The sequence below is a fragment of the Antennarius striatus genome, chromosome 22 (assembly GCF_040054535.1).
Source record: "Antennarius striatus isolate MH-2024 chromosome 22, ASM4005453v1, whole genome shotgun sequence".
In the NCBI taxonomy this organism is placed as follows: Eukaryota; Metazoa; Chordata; class Actinopteri; order Lophiiformes; family Antennariidae; genus Antennarius; species Antennarius striatus.
The window spans coordinates 1,109,994-1,128,544 of record NC_090797.1 but is presented as its reverse complement, the minus strand read 5'-3'; the positions used below and the strand labels follow the sequence as shown (position 1 = coordinate 1,128,544).

At 50.3% G+C, this 18,551-nt stretch overlaps 1 protein-coding gene across 6 annotated transcripts in view; it reads left to right on the top strand.

The window, feature by feature from the left end:
* The window catches only part of celf2 (cugbp, Elav-like family member 2), a 105,773-nt gene that overhangs the window by 79,357 nt on the left and 7,865 nt on the right, over positions 1-18,551 (top strand). The window contains exons 5-11 of one of the 6 annotated variants that reach the window (XM_068306375.1): positions 3,509-3,557; positions 5,483-5,617; positions 8,844-8,923; positions 12,001-12,234; positions 13,332-13,395; positions 14,867-15,001; positions 16,276-16,401. In XM_068306375.1, coding sequence (XP_068162476.1) covers positions 3,509-3,557; positions 5,483-5,617; positions 8,844-8,923; positions 12,001-12,234; positions 13,332-13,395; positions 14,867-15,001; positions 16,276-16,401 — 823 coding nt within the window. The remainder of the gene's footprint in view (positions 1-3,508; positions 3,558-5,482; positions 5,618-8,843; positions 8,924-12,000; positions 12,235-13,331; positions 13,396-14,866; positions 15,002-16,275; positions 16,402-18,551) is intronic. The other 5 variants (XM_068306376.1, XM_068306378.1, XM_068306377.1 and 2 more) reach the window with 5 other exon arrangements.

Here is an 18,551-nt window from a genome sequence, read left to right as displayed (position 1 = left end):
AAACAGAAAAGGAAGAACCTCATCGATGCGCCGTGTGTGTGTGTGTGTGTGTGTGTGTGTGTGTGCGTGCGCATACTCTTAACGAAAGAAATATTAATCGCTTTGTTTCACAGTAACTCTTTTCTCTACGTCGGCGGCGGCGTTTGAGTGTATTGACTCTGTGGCGAGAGGGGCGGGGCCTGGGAACTATCTTAAACACGAGGAGCGGTTACGCGGAGACGCCGCGCCGCATAGCTAATGCTAAATCCTTCCATCACGGCACCAGGTTAATTGTTTACTGAGGTAAATGAAGTGGGGCTAATGGAGGCTAACGGCGAGCTAAGCGGCGCTAAGACGACACAAATCGTAAAGGACAGTTTGATTTATGGGCGTCGGTTTGACGGAAGGAGGAGGAGGATTGAAGTCGACCTCCGTCTGGATCAAGGTGTGTCACAGGAAGGAGAGGGGGAGGGGCCAGAAGACGTTCAAACCTGACAACAACAACAACAACAAAGGGAAATATGCAAATTAAGTATAAAAGACAAATATTTTTTTACACCCAAATTGATCAATAACTTTCAGTTTCTGATCACCCTCCAGAGATTTATTGATTTTATTCTGATATTATTGGTTTAGAAAAAAACATCTTGATGAATGTAGTGTGTGTGTGTAGCAGCGTCTAGAGGTCATTCATGTTCAGGGGCCTGTGTGTGTGTGTGTGTGTGTTTGTGTGTGTGTGTGTGTGTGTGTGTGTTTGTGTGTGTGTGTGTGTGTGTGTGTGTGTGTGTGTGTGTGTGTGTGGTAAGTCGTACGGTCCCGGTCATTGATATTGAATCCCGACTGTGAGGACCATCTGTCTGACTTTGACCCAGCAGCACACCTTCAGAGTGTGTGTGTGTGTGTGTGTGTGTGTGTGTGTGTGTGTGTGTGTGTGTGTGAGCACACCCAGGTTCCTGGCACACACTCCAGTCATGTGATCTTCCTTTGAAGGCGCCTACTGCTGGCACACACACTCTGCGTTAGCCTCCAGTAGGTCCTCTGGCTCCAGGTCCGCTCGACCTTTGACCTTTTAAGCACCAGGAAGACGTCTCCAGGCGGGGGGGTCAGGTGTGTGGGGGGGTAATGCCAGCTCGGGGCGGCAGTTAACATTTCAGGAGCGTCGGGTTTCCTGCACTGGATCCACCAGGAGGGACTATTTAACGACGGGCCGCGGGGCTTAGCACAGGGGAGTTAGCGGCTGTAGGCTAGCCGACAGCGCTAACAGTAGACACCTGCCCCCCCCAGGAAGGGGATTAAGGAGGCCGTCCTGGAACTCCATCATGACCGCCCCCTGGTGTAATCGGACCGTATGGCTTCCACAGCTGGGACGTGCCTCAAATTAAAGCGCAATTACTGGGTTGTTAGCCGTGATGCTAACGGTTTCATGAAGCCTAGAGGGAATAGATGGAACCTTTAAGCCTGTTTTAGCTCATTGTTTTGATGATTCAGTCTCCTGGTGACGCAGTTTTTCAAAAAGACACTTTCTATAGATGAGCTAAGTTAGCAACAAGCTAGCTGGGTAAAAAAAAAAACGTAGCTAGAAGCTCACAGGGGGACGAACAGAATGAATGCTAACGTGTTTATGATTTTGGAGCGAAACCGCCCGTTTAAATGTAATAATTAGCATTAGCATAGCGATTCTGAATGACGGTTTTAAAGGTTTTCTTTTGCATTTTAGACATAAATAAATAATCAGTTGTGATTTTTTTTTTTTTTAATGAAAAATCCAAACAGACAAAAAACCTTTTAAATCATAAATATAATTTTTCGTTAGCATTAGCATACGGAGCTGTTATTGCGCGGCGCTTCTTAACCTTAAACATCGGAACGACACGGCGGTTTTAGCAGCTCGTAATTGGCGACTTTCCGCTAGCGTATTAATATGTAAATTAAATGTTAATAGATTTTCAAAGGTGTGCGTTTATCATGTGTTTTCCAGCGGCGCCCAGCGTGACGCCGCCAATCAGTGGCGAACCGTGTGATTCGTACCAAGGCGACGCTAGCCCTCTGAAAATTGATTAAAAACTAAGGGCGACACTAGAGTTCGAGAGTGATGCCGATAACCCCCCCCCCCTTCCGACGCGCCCAACGCCACGCCTTTACATCCCGGTTGATGATGCAGGGGCTTATGGGACGGAAGGTAAACAGGAAGTGGTTTACAGCCGCCACCGCGCACTGTTTCTGGTCGTCTGGGTTTTTTTACGAGCTGAGCACACACACACTGCTACCCCCCCACCCCCCACCCCCGCTGAGCAGCTAATGAATGGCGGGTTTCTGTTGCCCCGCCGGGCAACAAGGAGCAGCACTGTGGAACTATGGGATGGCAAAAGGAGAGGAGTGCATTGTGGGTCCCAGCGGGGGCCGGCTGAGATCAAACGTGCTGACGGCGGCACCGCCCGCCAGGCATTCTGGGTAGACGGAACGAAGGAGAGGGCGCCTGGAGTGAGTGTGTGTGTGTGTGTTGTGTGTGTGTGTGTGTGTGTGTGTGTGTGTGTGAGATCCTTTTAATGTATTCTATTTTCCATTCTTCTTTAATTTTGTCTTAATTTCTTTTATTTCTTCAGATCTTTAAACTCATTCATTACCCAGAATGCTTCACTCCACCAGCCGAACAATTGAACAAACTTTTAGTGATTCGTACGTGTCAGGTTGTTTCTGGCGCCGCCATGAGGCGGCATCTGTGTGTGTGTGTGTGTGTGTGTGCGTGTGTGTGTGTGTGTGTGTGTGTGTGTGTGTGTGCGTGTGTGTGTGCGCGTGTGTGTGTGTGTGTGTGTGTGCGTGTGTGTGTGCGCGTGCGTGTGTGTGCGTGTGTGTGTGCGTGTGTGTGTGCGTGTAAAGGAAGTAGAGTGTAGACGATAAGGAGGAGAGCGTCGGGATAAAGGTGTGTGATAGAATTGGCTGATCAAAGCCTTCTGTCACAGCGTGACTGAGCCAAGGGGTGTTATGGGTACACACACACACACACACACACACACACACACACACACACACACACACACACACTGCTATCTGACTGGGTGTGATTGATACTGGAGAGTGACTGTCACTCGTCTCTGCAGATCAAACGACCTTCTAATCTCCCATAAAGGAGTGGGGGGCGGGGATAAAAGGGGAACACAAGCCCCCCCCTCCCCCCCCCATCTGGGAAGTGTTTTCCTGTTTTCCATGAAAGGCGACCCGTCACCTTAGTAACCTTAGAAATAAATCCTGTCGTCTCCCGTTTTGAGTCGAGTTTGCACGGAACCGGGAGGCGGAGCCTATGCACCTATCCTCGCTCCTGATTGGCCGTTCCATCAGGTGTGAATGTCGTTGGGCTAACGCCACTCAGCATTTCTGCACACCTTTAATTTGGTCGCCCGTTACCCGCCGGGAGCGAGTCGACAAACATGATTCAGCAGCGGTGACTGACCATGAGCTCGGCGTTTGTGATCATTGACAAATCAATCGATTGATTTGGAAACGAGCTGATGTCCTCCTGTTGTCTCCACAGATGCACCACCCGATCCAAATGAAGCCTGCAGACAGCGAGAAATCCAACGGTGAGTCCACACACACACACACACACACACGCACACACACACACACACACACACACACACACTTTCACCACTAGAGGGAGCAAGAGCTCGTGCCTGACCTTTCACATCGGGGGGGAAATGTTCCACCCACACGTCACACAGCAGAACGTCTGCAGCGTCTGACTACATGTCCCAGAATGCATCCTGGCATTCTTGTTTGTTTCGCTTTCTGCGCATTTAAATGAGTGGATGCTTTTATTTTTCACGCGCTGACGCTAACAAGTTAGTGCGATGTCACACAGACGTCTGCAGCATTTTCACTGTAGTTAACTGGTTTTAGGAGTTAGCATGTGAGCTAGCTCGCTAAAAACAAAAGATAACGACATGACGGGGGGTAAATATTTTTTGCTAATAAAGACTAGCTAGGTTGCGTTTGTTTTTTTTTAACGTGGCTGTACGAGATTCAAAAAAATTTAATTTACGGCTGAAGTTCGAGCTAACGATGCTAACCTTTAGCGATCAAAAAAGGCAACAAAAGAAGAATGAAAGGAACGGAGGGAAGGAGGAGGAGCAGAGACAAACGCCCCCCCCCCCAAGGTGACGCTAATATGTAGCATGTTAGCATGATGTTTTAATATTTATGAATGGAAAAGGAATTTTTATGTTTATTTTACCAAAAACTAGAATCAGTTTCTTTATTTCTTTAAAAACCGTCTGAATTTTATCGCTCTTTTTAAAAAAAAAATGTTAGTCTTTCAGCAGCGAGGAAACTGTGTGAAAGACATGAATTCATCCAGATTTTAAAAATGAATTTCCATCTGCTCCAGAGGTCGGAGGTCAAAGCGGACTGAACCTAAATGTCGGATGGAATTAAACGTCTATGAAATGTCATTTCTGAGGCTCGCCGACCTCCAGGCCTCCACGTTTGATTATCTGTTTATCGCTTCTGAACGGAAACGGCGGCGCCGGAAACGTACGGAACATCGGGGTGGGGGTGGGGGGGGCAGATGTGTGAACAACCTGGGAAATAAAACCGAAATTATTTTCACGGTTAAGTGAGAAAATGTGTGTTTCTGTAATTTGTGAGAGGTGACCCGTAAGGCGGAGTAATGGAGGAGGAATACGGATGGAAGCGCGATTGAATGAAGCGACTGTTAAAATCTGTCGGATTAAAAAAAACGACGACGTCCTACTCATCCGCTGGAATCCGACGGAATCCGACGCGTCCGACGAACGTCAACAGTCGATCGTAAGCGTATCTCGTCTCTTTTCTCCTCCATCGACACGCAGTAAATTAATTACATCGCTGTTAGACCGGCGGTAATCTTCCTCTGGAGTGATGTACACACACACACACACACACACACACACACACATGCATGAACGCCGCGTGCAGAAGAAGTTCAAGCTTTTTGAAACGCCGCTCGTCCCGACGGTTCGTTTCTTAAACACACAAACAATTCAAACAGCAAAACAAACAAGTGCGCTATTGATTTCCCAGAGTGCATTGGGCCGCTTATCTCTTTCGCCTCGCGGTGAGAGCTGACAGTTTCCTCATTAAAAATGAATTGGATTAGCATTACATTGGCGCCGGCGCACACGTAGGGGTGTAGGGAGTTTGGGATTTTTTTTTTCTACCTGAAACCGACCCGATGTTGCACCGGAGCGGCGGAGGATTGTGTCAGCGATGGGGCGGGGGGGTGAAACCACCTGGGACAACATGTGAGGAGGGGTTCGGCGTGCGTTCCGTGTTGAAGCGATGAAAAGTGATTGATCGGGCGTGGTGAAGCACGCACACGTCTGATCGGCGTCTCGTCACGTTCTTCATTTTTTATCACGTCTTTTTTTATTCCCTTTGTTGTGACGCCCCCCCCTCCTCCAGGGGGGGGCGTCTTCTCTTGCTAACATGCTAACACCATATGCTAACCCTTCTTATTCTTCTGCAGCGGTGGAAGACAGGAAGTTGTTCATCGGCATGGTGTCAAAGAAGTGCAACGAGAACGACATCCGGGTCATGTTCTCGGCGTTCGGGCAGATCGAGGAGTGCCGGATCCTCCGGGGGCCGGACGGGCTGAGCAGAGGTGCGTGTGGCCCCGCCCACTCCCACCCGACACGCCGCACCTGAATGCATCGCCGGCGCGCCCTCCGGTGGACGCCGACCGGCGTCGCGACTCGAGTTCGACCCCTGAGGGAAGTACGAGAATCGGCTGGTTGAGAAAAATATTGTTTTAGTGTCGACCTTTAATGACCTTGTGATGCGGTTAAAGTGCACACGTTACCACGGCGATAAGAATGTGAAGCTTAGACGGGGTTGGGATCGTTTCTTTCACAATATCACAAGATTTGTTGCGTCAGGCAACAAATTATTAAATTATAAGTAAAGATAAATAAGCAATAAATCAAGAAAATGCAAATAACAAAAATCTAAAATAAATTTATATTTTATATAATTTTATAATAATATAAAGGTTAATAATATAAATAATACTCAGAGATAATATGATATTTTTTACAAATTAATTCATTTAATGATTTATTATTGTATTATTTTTTATTTATAAATGAAGTGTAATAAATGTTTACGCTGCCCCCTATGGTTTATGGTGGTATTGCACCATCTAATCCGTATTTGGAAGTTTTTAAAAATGTTCGAAAATAATCTATAATAATCAGATTAATAATCCCTGGATTGAAACATGATTCCCGGTGACCTGGATGACCCCTTCTGATTCTCAACCAGCTGACTCCTGGACTCAGGTTTCCTTCAGGGTGTTGAACGGGTCGGGTGGCGCAGCGCCACCTGGAGGCCGCTGTGAATACATGCTTCTCCTTTTCGCTCTATATATCTCCTTTGCCTCTCTCTTTTTTCTCCCCCTCTCGCTCTCTCAGCTCCAGATCGCCCCCCCGCCCATCTTCCCTCCTTCTGACCTCCCCAACCTCCATTCATATCCTCCACCTCCCCCGCCGTCGCCGTTTAGCCTCGCCCTCACACCTCTGACGCCGAGGGCATCTTCAAACGGCGACTCGCTTCTTTTCCACTTCTCCACAAATCGCTTCGTCTGATTGGTCGATCAGAAAACGTTCCTCACCCCTGAGTCGGTCTCAATTTGATTTTGCTGGGGGGGGGGGGTTTATACAAGAAATTTTTTATATTTTTGGTTTCCGTTAAAGAAAAAAAGAAACGGAACAAACCCCGAAATAAGTTTCTGGTTTGAATCCGCGTGATAAACGGTAAAAAAAAAGAAAGTAATTATTAATTTTGTCGCTCCGACTTTTCCAGAATTTTGGTAAAATATCTGGAAAACAAGTTTTTTTGGTCGTTCTTTTGCCTCGACTGGGGGGGCCACGTTCCATTCCGGAGAGGGAACCAGTCCACGAACCCTCACACCTTTTGAGGTCCGCGTCGAAACCCGAACGTATCCCTCCGCCATCCTCCCCCGCCATCCTCCCCCTCCATCCTCCCCCTCCATCCTCCCCCTCCATCCTCCCCCTCCCATTTCTATCTCTTCCTCCTTCCCCCCTAAGCCCTGCCCCCCTCCCTCCCCTCTGTGGTTTCTATGTGCCGAGGAGGGGGGGACACCTTCCTCCTCCTCCTCTTCCTCCTGTCACATGAGCTGTGGTTGGTCAGTGTCGTGGGTGTTTGATCGTCGTATTCTCTCCGTGTGGCTCCTCCCTCTTCCTCCTCGAGGGGCGGAGCCTCGACCTCCCTCCCATGATCCTCTGCTTCTCCAAACCACTCCTTGCTGTCTCCATTGACCCCCCCCCCCCCCCCCCCCGACTGTCCTAGAATCTAGATTTGTCCTCGCTTCCCTCCCTCCTCATCGGTTCCTCCTCCTCTTCAGTCCTCATGAATATTCATGATGCCGCCGCCCAATCCTCCTTTCTGTCTGATTTTAACCACTTAGACACCGACGCTAGTTAAAGAGGGGAATGATGGGGGTCCGGCTGGTCTGGGGGGGGTGGGGGGGTGGAACAGCCGTAACAAGGTTGGAAACAAACAGGCATCCTGGGGGGCTGCCTGTCCTTACACCGCCGTATCAATCAGAGGAGCGCTCCTCCATCCCGCTATTAATAAAATATGGATCGCCCCCCCAGCGGGCAGCGGGCCTGGGGAGCTAGCCTACTTTCATTAAAGTCCTGTTTGCCTCTCTGCTGACGACAGAATGCGGCCTGGGGGGTATTTTTAGCACCCGACTCCCCCGACTGAGAGATAAACCCAGGCGCAGACTGGACGGTACGGTTCCATTCCGCTCAGACGGTAACGGATCGGCGACCCGGAGCGGCTAAAGATGGAACCCCCCCCCCCGCAAAGGACTGATCCACTTCTGGGAAAGATGGGGGGGGGGGCGACCTCCTGGAGACAGGAAGTGTCTAAAATAGGCGGTGCCCTGGATCGGTTGGAGGATGACCCCGTTTCTGGTGACCTACGACCTTGAGTCCGTTTTTATCCAATCACAGAAGAGCTCGAGTCGGACTAGAACTCCCACAACGAAGGGTTCGGAGAGGCAGGATGAAAGTTTAAAGAAATAAACTTAAAAGTCGTAAAAACCTGCAGACGAGAGGAGGGGCGTGGTTTCCATTTCCTCTTCTCTGATTGGTTCCCAGACCAGCAGTGTTAGCATTAGCATTAGCCTCGTCGCAACAGCAGAGGAAGAGGACGGCAACGACATCTTCACCTGTATACCTGTCCCATCATCATCATCGTGTGTGTGTGTGTGTGTGTGTGTGTGTCCGCATCAGGCCTGGCTGTGCTAACACGGCTAGGTGAGCCTGGGGGGAGGTTTTTTGAACTCACTCCAGAATGACTCCGCCCAATTACACTCCACTAGTCCCGCCTCCTGCTGCTTGCGATCTGATTGGTTTAAATCAAGATGAGGTCGATTACACAAGGCCTCATCCCCCTCCCCCCATTAATCTTCTTACCTGCTTCCTGTCTACGGAGCCCCCCCACCCCCACCCCCCCCAGGTGATGTTAAGTCATTCCATTGGCTCCGCCCATCACCACAACGAGCCAATCAGATGCAAACAACGAATGATTTGAGCTTCCAATGAATTTGGCCGGAGGAGGAGGAGCAGGGGGGGGGTGAAGGCCGCCTCCTGTGGGCGTGGCGTTGGAGGTGGAGGGGGCGGGGCTTGTTGGAACACTGTTGTCTACCTGTGAGCTGTTCTCTGTATCGATCTGTTTTTATAACGACGTGTCCAACCCTCTGTCCTGTTTTTGTTCTTTCTTGTCTTCCCTCCTCCTCCTCCTCCCCCCCCCCCCCTCCGTCCCACCATCCCTCCTCCCCCCTCCCCCCCCCCCTACAGGATGTGCGTTTGTCACGTTTTCCACCAGAGCGATGGCACAGAATGCCATCAAAGCCATGCACCAGTCTCAGACCATGGAGGTACTGTAACCCCGCCAAGATGGCCGCCGTGTGTGTGTGTGTGTGTGTGCGTGTGTGTGTGTGTGTGTGTGTGTGTGTGTGCGTGTGCGTGTGTGTGCGTGTGTGTGTGTGTGTGTGCGTGTGTGTGTGTGTGTGTCTCACCTGTCTGAACGTCCTGACTCACTCCAGGTTCAGTTCCGTCGCGCTTCAGATAAAGATTCCAAAACGTTTCTTCATGTTTGTTCTTTTCTGTAATCAACCAGTGAGAGGAGGGGGGCGGAGCCAAAATGCGTAGGGAGGGGGTCAAATCAGAGGTTATTGGAGGTCATGCTAGGTTTAAGGGCAACTTTTGGGCGCTGGATTAGAACCAACAACCTCCTGCTTTCCTACCCGCTGAGAATCATTTGACATATAAAGAGAGACATCATCGGCGTAGAGACGTTTGCAGCGCCGTAACTGACGAGTCCAGTTAGCGTGTGAGCTAGCACCTGGCGCCAACTCACCTGAGGTTGCAGGTAATGGTTCTTGGGAGTCTCTGGTTGATGTTCGTTGCTTTCTGCCCCCCCTCCCCCCCACCTTTGACAGACAGACAGACATTTCCTGTGAGAATCTGAATCAGAGATTTGTCAAATGGATAAAAATAACAGACGGGAGCGTTTTCCCAGGTGAGCGGCGCCGCCGAGACGTTTATGATGTGAGAGCAGCGAGTCACGAAACACTGCAGCTACAAAATCCCCCTAAAAAAATAAACCCCGAAATAGACCGGTTGTTTCCAAAGATGTGGAATCAGAGACCGTTTAAGACGGAACTTTTTTTTTTTTTTTACGACTCTAAATTAGTATTCCTACGCCGGATGGCGTTATCCGTCTGCTGTTAATAAATTTGCTGTATTTTCTTTCGCTAATGGCCGACGAGGGTCTAATGAAATATTTTGGCGCCCGCTGAGAGGTAAAGTCATCACGTTGCCCCCCCCTGCTGTTTGTGTTCAGAAGTGGCCAATTCACAGCCAATCAGGCGCTTTGCAAATTTGGTTTCACACCACATGAGGCGTAATTGCCCCCAGCGGCAGGTTTTGCACCGACGCCCGTCAGCAATAAATTGGGAAAATCCACCCGTCGCACTTTTAATGATTTTTTTTGTTTCCCCCCAATAAATCTCTAACCGTTTACTCTTCAGGAGCCAATTTAGCTTCTAACCGACTTTAAACTTCTCCTTTTTGGAACCACTTCCTGTCAAGCTACTTCCTGTTTCCTGCTCATCCCCCCCGCGCGTTGGTTTTAAATTCCATTGAATGTTTGTTCTGCGGATTAAAAGAAGAGAAGTTAGATTGTTATCTCAGGAGTCTGAAGAGGTGTTAGCGTTAGCGTTAGCGACCGGAGGGAATCTTCATCAGGTTTTTTTTTTTTTTTTGGCGGGAAACTTCCCGTCTGTGGTGTTTCACGCCTGATTTCGGCGGCGTTTGATGGATGAAAGTTCAAGCTGTTGCTAATCTCAGATGAATTATTACGAATAATAATTCTCCTTCAAGTCGGCCGTTGGGGTAAAAAGGGGGGGTGGCAGATAGGAATACAGGTACACTGTAAAAAAATGAAAAACTTGATTCAGTATGCCGCCGTGAAATTGTACAATAACTGAGTTATAATTGGTTTGGATGTCGGCGCCGCGGAGCGCGAGCGGCTCGCTAACCGCTCTGACGCTTCACTACTTTGTCTCCCAGTTAGCTGTGTCACACGTTGTTATGCTAAAGATACGTTAGCAGCCGCCGAGTGGATTCGTCGGACCGAATCGACCAGGGGGCTAAAAAGGAGCTAGCCCAGAGTTAGCTGCTAGCAGTGAAAGATCTAATTGTTTGAATCTGGTGGTGGCGGCCGATGACTCTGCTGAGACTTAGTGATGTTAAGCGATGCTATTGGATGACGGAAGATGACAGCGCGGTCAAATCTGAAGGAATCTGGAACCACAACTTAATTAAATTAAAGCTAGCATAGCATCTGTTAGCGGTTAACACATGTTAGCTAATCCAACACATGTTAGCTAATCGGCTAACGAGAGAAACTGGTTCCTTCCTCTCCTGGAAGTGGGCGGGGCTTTTGTTTCTTCTCCGGGGGCGTGTCCTCTGTTTCCAGCAGCTCCGCCCCCGGTTGGGCTTTGATCGCGGCGTTCGAGTAGCGATGGTGTGATTGGTTGTTTCAGCGCTTCAGACGCTCCTGCAACTTTCATCCGGAGCGCTGTGTCACTCCACATTCATATCACACACACACACACACACACACACACACACACACACACACACACACACACACACACTCAGCTGCCATGGTGAATATTTAGACGATGTGTCACCTGATCGTCCAAAGTTTTAAATCTTCCTCTTGTTCTCTCTTGCTGGTCGTCCCAATCAATCAGGCTTCACTAGTCACACACACACACACACACACAGACACACACACACACACACACACACACACACACACACACACACACACACACACATCTAGTCTGTCTTTGTGTGTGATGATGAAATAGTTGGAGAACTCAGGAAATCTCAGTGGTGTCTCTGGACTCAGAGATAACTGAGTCGAGTTCCCCAAGTCACCGTGTGTGTGTGTGTGTGTGTGTGTGTGTGTGTGTGTGTGTGTGTGTGTGTGTGTGTGTGTGTGTGAGCATCAGGGGGAATTTGTTGATGGAAAATGTTTGTCAACAAATATTTAATAACTTGGGGGGGGGTTTCCAGTCTGATCTGGGATGGGGGGGTCAAAGGTTAACGGAACCATCCTGACAACCACCTGGCTGGCTTGTGGGCGTGGCAGACAATCGGCCAATCAGATCGGCCCGTTCCCTAAACTGACAGACATTCTGAACCATCAGCTGTTTTATCAGTTATTGATCTGATCGATCGATTTTCTTACCAATAACCAGAAATTGAAGTAAAAGCAGCATCATGTGATTTAAAATTTAAATATCTGACAGGTTCATCCTCGTCTTCCTCATCTTCCTCTCCTCTCTTCTTCTTTGGTTCTTCTGTGAGTAAATAACACTTCTCCTCTCCTGCCCCCCCACCCCTAATGCCCCACCCCTCCCCTAATGCCCCCCCACAGGGCTGCTCGTCCCCCATCGTGGTGAAGTTCGCCGACACGCAGAAGGACAAGGAGCAGCGGCGCCTGCAGCAGCAGCTGGCGCAGCAGATGCAGCAGCTCAACAGCGCCACCACCTGGGGGAGCCTGACGGGCCTGGGGGGCCTCACCCCCCAGTATCTGGCTGTAAGGAGAGCCGCCGCGTCGCCCACCTCCATCACCGCCTCCACCCCTTACTGCAGCCCAGTGGCCAACGCCGTCAGTGACACCCCCCCGCCATCTTCATCCTCCTCCTCCTCCTCTCCTGCACCCCCCTTACCCCCCCCCCCCCGAAATGAGGCGTCTGAATTGTCACGTTTAATTATTCTAAAGGTTTCGTCTTCCTCGACCTTCATCCACACAACAAACCGTTGCGTCACCCGTAATGGAATGCGGCCGCGTCGGCTCTCCTCTATTGCCATGGCAACCAGTCGGTTCATCATGACTGTCGCCCCAAAAAACTTTGACGTCATGGCTTTAAGATCGTCCGATTGGATCATTCAATCGAGGTCCGCCTCCGAAACGTTTTGACTCGTCTCCACGGCAACGCCCCCCCCCCCCCGACATTTATCGGCATTTTCCTTCTTGATCGATCGATGCTTTCGTTTGGCAGCCGGAGGGTTAACGACACAGGAAGAAGTTTTCTTCTGATCCGCTCCATGAACTTGTGGAGCGAATCAGAAACCCGCTTGAATTAGTCGACTTCCTGTCGGACACCCGGGGGCGTCGCCCTGGGGGACGCCGCGGCGCCGCCGGCGAAACGCCCCTGATCCCTAATTTGAGAGGCTCGACTGCACGACATCTGAGCGCCGCGGGTCGATTGGCTGATCGTGGGTGGGGGAGGTTTTAAAGGGGGGGTCAGGAACCTCATTTCCTCCTCAGCTCCCCAACCTTTGACTCACTGCTCTTCAGAATTCAGAGACGCTAAACAAGAGCGCTAATTAGCGGGCTAGTGTGTTAGCGCCCCTCCACCCTTTACTGGATATCGATTTATTTTTTTGGGGGGGGGGCGAGGCGAGACGCATTTAATGAATGGGGCGCCTCTTTCTCCGTTAAAAAGAAACAAACCCTTCGCTCACAATAGCGACAAGATGCTAATTAGCTGCTAATTCAAGTCGCTAACAGCATCGGTTTCCTTTTTTTGTTTGGGAATCTAATTAGCCGGCTAGATTAGCGCGCTGCAGCTACGTTAGCATTAGCGGCTCATTTACCCATTGAGCACTGAGGCAAAAAAGCACACGGCTAACCTTCTCATTAGCGTCCGCGCTAGCAGCCCCGCCCTCTCACCTGTGTCTCTCTCTCCCCTCCCCCATCAGCTGCTCCAGCAGGCGACGACCTCCGGTAACCTCGGCGCCTTCAGCGGGATCCAGCAGATGGCGGGTGAGTCCGGCGCCCCCTCCTGGCGCCCCATCGCCATGGCGACGCACTCGTTTGTCGTTGCTTCACTTTTTTTGTCCTCAGACGACCAATGAGCATCAGAGATGAGGCGGATTTACATCAGATAAATGGAAGGCGGGGTTTGGTTTGATCTGCTGCCGTCTTATTGGCTGTCCATCTGCTGTCCGTCTTTAATGTGACACGCCAAGAGGCGTCAATCACACCGACGGGCGTCCAATCAGGCGCCGCCGCCACCAACGTGCTTCCTCGTTCACGCCATCTGCACGGCCCAGAGACAGGAAGTGGGTCCTGTTGGGCTGGATTCCAAACGCCAGGAAGGATAGAAGGAAGAGGAGGGAACGGGACCCGCCTTGAAGAGGAAGAAGAGGAGGAGGAAGAGGAAGGAGAGTGAAGCACCAAGGAGGAAATAAGAGAACAAAAGGAAGAAGACGAGAAATGAGGAAAAGATGGTGAAGAGGAGGAAGTGAGGAAGCAAAGGAAATAAGGAGATGAAGAGAACTTGAATGAAAAAAAGAGGAAAGATATGGAAAAGTGGAGTAAATGAAAGGAAGAGGAGGAGGAAGAAAAAGGAAGAGCAGGAAGGAAAAGAGGAAATTAAAAAAAAAAAATACAGGAAAATGGAAATAAGAGGAAAGAACAGGAAGTGAAGGGAAAAATGAAATTCAGGCCAGGAAATGTAAAAGATTAGAAAAGAGAAACAAGGTGGAGAGGATGAGGAAGATGAGTCAGGAAGAGGAAGGAGGGAAGGAAGTGAAACGTGGAGACGAAATTAAACAGGAAGTGAGAAATGACAGGACAGGAAACGTGACGACGAAGATGACAGAGGTTTTATCCCCACTTGACGCCGGATTAAAAAATCCATTTAACATTGAACAGAGTCCGGTCACACACACACACACACACACACACACACACACACACACACACACACACACACACTCACTTCCTCCTGCAGCGCTTGTTTCCTTTCTACTGTTGGTCGACCAATCAGGAGCGAGAGTCAATCTGGTTGGTTGTCTGGGTGGAGTTTCTTCCTCGTGGCGTCTTGTTCATGTGTGTGTGTGTGTGTCGGTGTGTGTGTGTGTGTATTTCCATGGTACTGTATATACACCTGACTGTATATACGAGGCATACACCCCACATCCACCCGCTAATGTTAACCTGACACCTCCCTGGTAAGAACACCTGGTTCTGACACTACACACACACACACACACACACACACACACACACACACACACACACACACACACACACACACACACACACTGGATTAAAATGTAGATTATTCTTCTCCTTCACCCCCCCGGGTGCCCCCCGCCGATCGGGACATTGAACATCACACACACTCCTCTGCTGTTCCGACTCGCCTCGGGACGCCCCCCGGCTCCGCCCCCTGGGCCTCCCTCCCCCAGGTTTGACCCCCCCCCTCTCTGGCTCCTCCCCTCTGCAGGTATGAGCGCTCTGCAGTTGCAGAACTTGGCGACTTTAGCGGCGGCGGCGGCGGCGGCCCAAAACTCAGCCAGTCCCTCCACCGCCAACCCCCTGTCGTCCAGCGCCGCCTCGCTGGGAGCGCTGGCCAGCCCAGGTAACACCGCAGCCGCGGGGGGGGTGGGGTCCGACGCTGGGGGGCGGAGCCACCGCCCGCCTCCGCCCTGCGCCGCCACCATCACCCGTGTTGTCGCCCCCATGACCCCCCGGCACGCCATCGCCCATCCACGCCATGTCTCCGCCCGCCTCAGAGGCGCCACCCTGTGGCCATCCCATAATACACGCACCGTATATGTGTGAGTGTGTGTGTGTCCAGTCCCGTGTGTGTTCAGTGTGTGTGTGTGGGGTGAGAACCAGCAGGTTGGTGTCAGGTGGAATCTCGCCCCCCCCCCCCTGACAAGCTTCCTGTTTCCGCTCCATCATTTCCTCCTTCATGTCGGCTTCGCTCCGTCGTCTCGTTCCGGGCGCCGTCCCGACAGCATGAATATGGAAAGCCCCGCCTTCTCCCTCCCCACCCCCCCGACCCCCCCCTCCACATCCTCCACGCCGCTGCCATCCCGCTTCGCCGGCGTGAACGTCTCTCTTCGTTTCGCTTCGTCAGACCCGACCTTGAGGCGTCGGGCTGTCGGACGAGCATCCGACCCTCAGGGGGCGGAGCCGCTGGACCCGCTCAAGCCTTTTAAGATGTCAGGGGGCGGAGCCACCTGGCCCCCGTTCCCGCCCCTCACGTGTCTGAAGACGTCGAGCGCAGCTAGCTATCCACGTTGTTCTGTTAGCGTGTTAGCATCAGAACGACGTCAGCGTCTGATTGGACGATTCGGCAGCGAATCCAGAACTTTTTTTTTTTTTTCCAACATTTTTGTTGAAGCGCCGGAACTGGATCCTGGATCAGCTGTTCCGGCTCTACGTCGTCATGGCGACCATCTAAACGCACCTGGGGGGGGCAGAGGGGGAGGGGCTTGTGATCTATGTGCACCATCCCACCCCCCACCGCTGATGATCCATGCATCCACACCCGTGTGTGTGTGTGTGTGTGTGTGTGTGTGTGTGTGTGTGTGTGTCTCCTCAGAGGTGACCGACCCAGCGTTTAGCCTGGTCCCGGGCCACGATGCATCTCTGCATAATAAAAGCTGTTGATCCTGGAGGGGGGGGTCTCCTCTGAGGCACTTTTGTTGTTGTTTACAGTTATAAAGTAACAACGGTGGTGATTGGCTGTTGGATCGGACTTCCTGTGTGAAGCTGTGAAGGTTCAGCCGCTGGAAACGTTAACACGAGTTGAACAGGAAGAACCTGCAGGTTCAGGAAGTCTGGTGTAACACGTCTGTCTCTGTCTCCCTCTTCCTCCTCTTCCTCCTCCTCTTTCTCTCCCAGCAGGCACCACTGCCGGCTCCAACGCCGGCGCCATGAACTCTCTGACCTCTCTGGGGACCCTGCAGGGCCTGGCAGGCGCCACCGTGGGCCTGAACAACATTAATGCACTAGCAGGTAGCATCAACAGTGAGTATTCACCCTGTCATCAGACCCCACCCCCATCTGCACCCCCACCTCCATCTGCACCGTCCCCTCAGCCTGCGAGTCGACGCTGAGGGAAAAGCGGCCCCACAGTTTGACCCGTCTGATTTCCTCATTCAAAGATTTTATTCTAAAACAAATTAGATCCAGATTCAGGTTTGTTTTTAATCAAACATAGAAGGACGGAATAAAGAATTTAGTTTTTTTGTTATTTTAATTGAAATCCGACGTGAATTATTCTCAGATTTTTATTATTCGCACCTGAAAACACGTCCTTGTCTAGCTCTAAATGTCAGCGGCCTGCAGACGAGCGATTCATTGGATTTAAATGGAGGTTTTCTGTCCGTTTAAGTCGTTTCAGTTTGTTTTTCCCGAAATTTAAGACTCAATAAAATAAAACGATAAAAACTCCAACAGCTCAGCTTCCCATGAAGGTGTAGGAAAACACTGTAAATGAAGTCCCTCCTCTTCGGTCTGTGTTCCCTTTCTAAACAAATCTGTAACGGAGCTGACCTCCACGGGAGCTCTGTGCCCTCTGCTGGTGGAAACCTGCAGGTGCAGCGAAAATTTAGCAAAACTGTTTCTTTGGCGGAGGAAAAAAAAAAGTGTAACAGAAGACAGATTGTCCTCAATCGATGGACATGTTTCATCCATCCGTCATCCATCATCCATCCATCATCCCTCCATCTGCTTCCTGGTTGTGTCTCTGGTGATGCTCGCTGTTGCCGTGGCGTCCGCCTCACGTCTTCTATCTGTTTAGTGTTGATTGTTATTTGTGTGATTGTTGTTTTCTGTCGTTTCTACAAATATTTTAACAAAAAAGCAAAAACAGACAGAATTTAGTCAGATGTATAATTCAGTTTGTAAAAATATCTAAATGTAATTTTACAGCAATATTATACACAATTTTTATATGTTAACGCTTCATAAATTCAAATGTTTAAATATATCCGTAATTTTATCATTTATATTCCATAAAGCGCTAAATTTGTGAAATTTTAGTTTCACGTAGCAAAAAATCAATTATTTTTAAAATTAATGTCAAATACAATTATGTTAAAAAAAATAGTATTTTTTTTATTCTGACCAAATCAGAAAAAAAATGTCAAATTTGATCATTTATATGCTCAAAAAAACAATTTGACCGGGAAAATTAAAAATTTCTTAAGGATGATTTTAACAGAAATTAAGTAAAATGTCGTCACAACTAATTATTTCTTGGGATGTCAGAAAAATAATTCTCAAAAATGTTCACCGGCCCTGAAATAAATGGGTTTTGTAGCGTTTCCTGGATCCGCCCCCTTTGATAACAACATAACACTTTGAATTCTGGGATTTGTTCGTACGTTTGCTGACGACGCATTTCTTTATTTCGTTTGTTCGGTTTTGGCGTCGCTGCTTCGCCTCGAGACTCAGGCGTGGCTCGTTGGCGCCGCCCTGTGGCGGTTTCCGGAGCGACGCTTTGGGGGTTCTTCATCAGCGCCGTTCTGACCGCGTCGTTCCTGAACGCCTCGTCTTCCTCCACGTTACTCTCCCTGACCTTTCCCTCTCCTTGGCGCCCGTGGCGTAAATCACATCCGTGTCCGGAACACCGCGCGCAAGGAATGGACTGCTAACCGGCTAACCCGTCACTAACACCCCCCCCCCCACACAGACTGCCCTCAGTTAAACACATCCAGCCTCTAATTGAATTGCAAAGGTCAGCGGTGCAATTATTCCTGAATAAATGAGTGACCTATAATCCGGAGCGCCGCAGTGATCATTTATTTCTGTGTGTGTGTGTGACGGGGGGTTGGGGGTGGGGGGGGGGGGGGGCGACAGGACGGTGAGCCAGTGTCGACCCCCCCCCCAGACAAGCTGCCCTCCGCTGTGATATGAAGCCGTTACAAGCGGCTAATGAGTGTTAGCGTCGCGTTCCTTCACGTTTAACGCCCCCTCCCTCGTCGCTCCGTGTGACCCCCCTGAAGTGAGACGTCAGCGCACGGAAAAACCTGACCCGTCATGAACCGGATCCAGAGCCAATAGAGAGGTTTGTGTTAGAGCGCCCCCTTCAGGTGGGCTGACCTGCGTGGCCACACCCCCTGTTTGTGTCAGTCATCGTCATGCCGATGTTGTTCCATCCGTGTGTGTGTGTG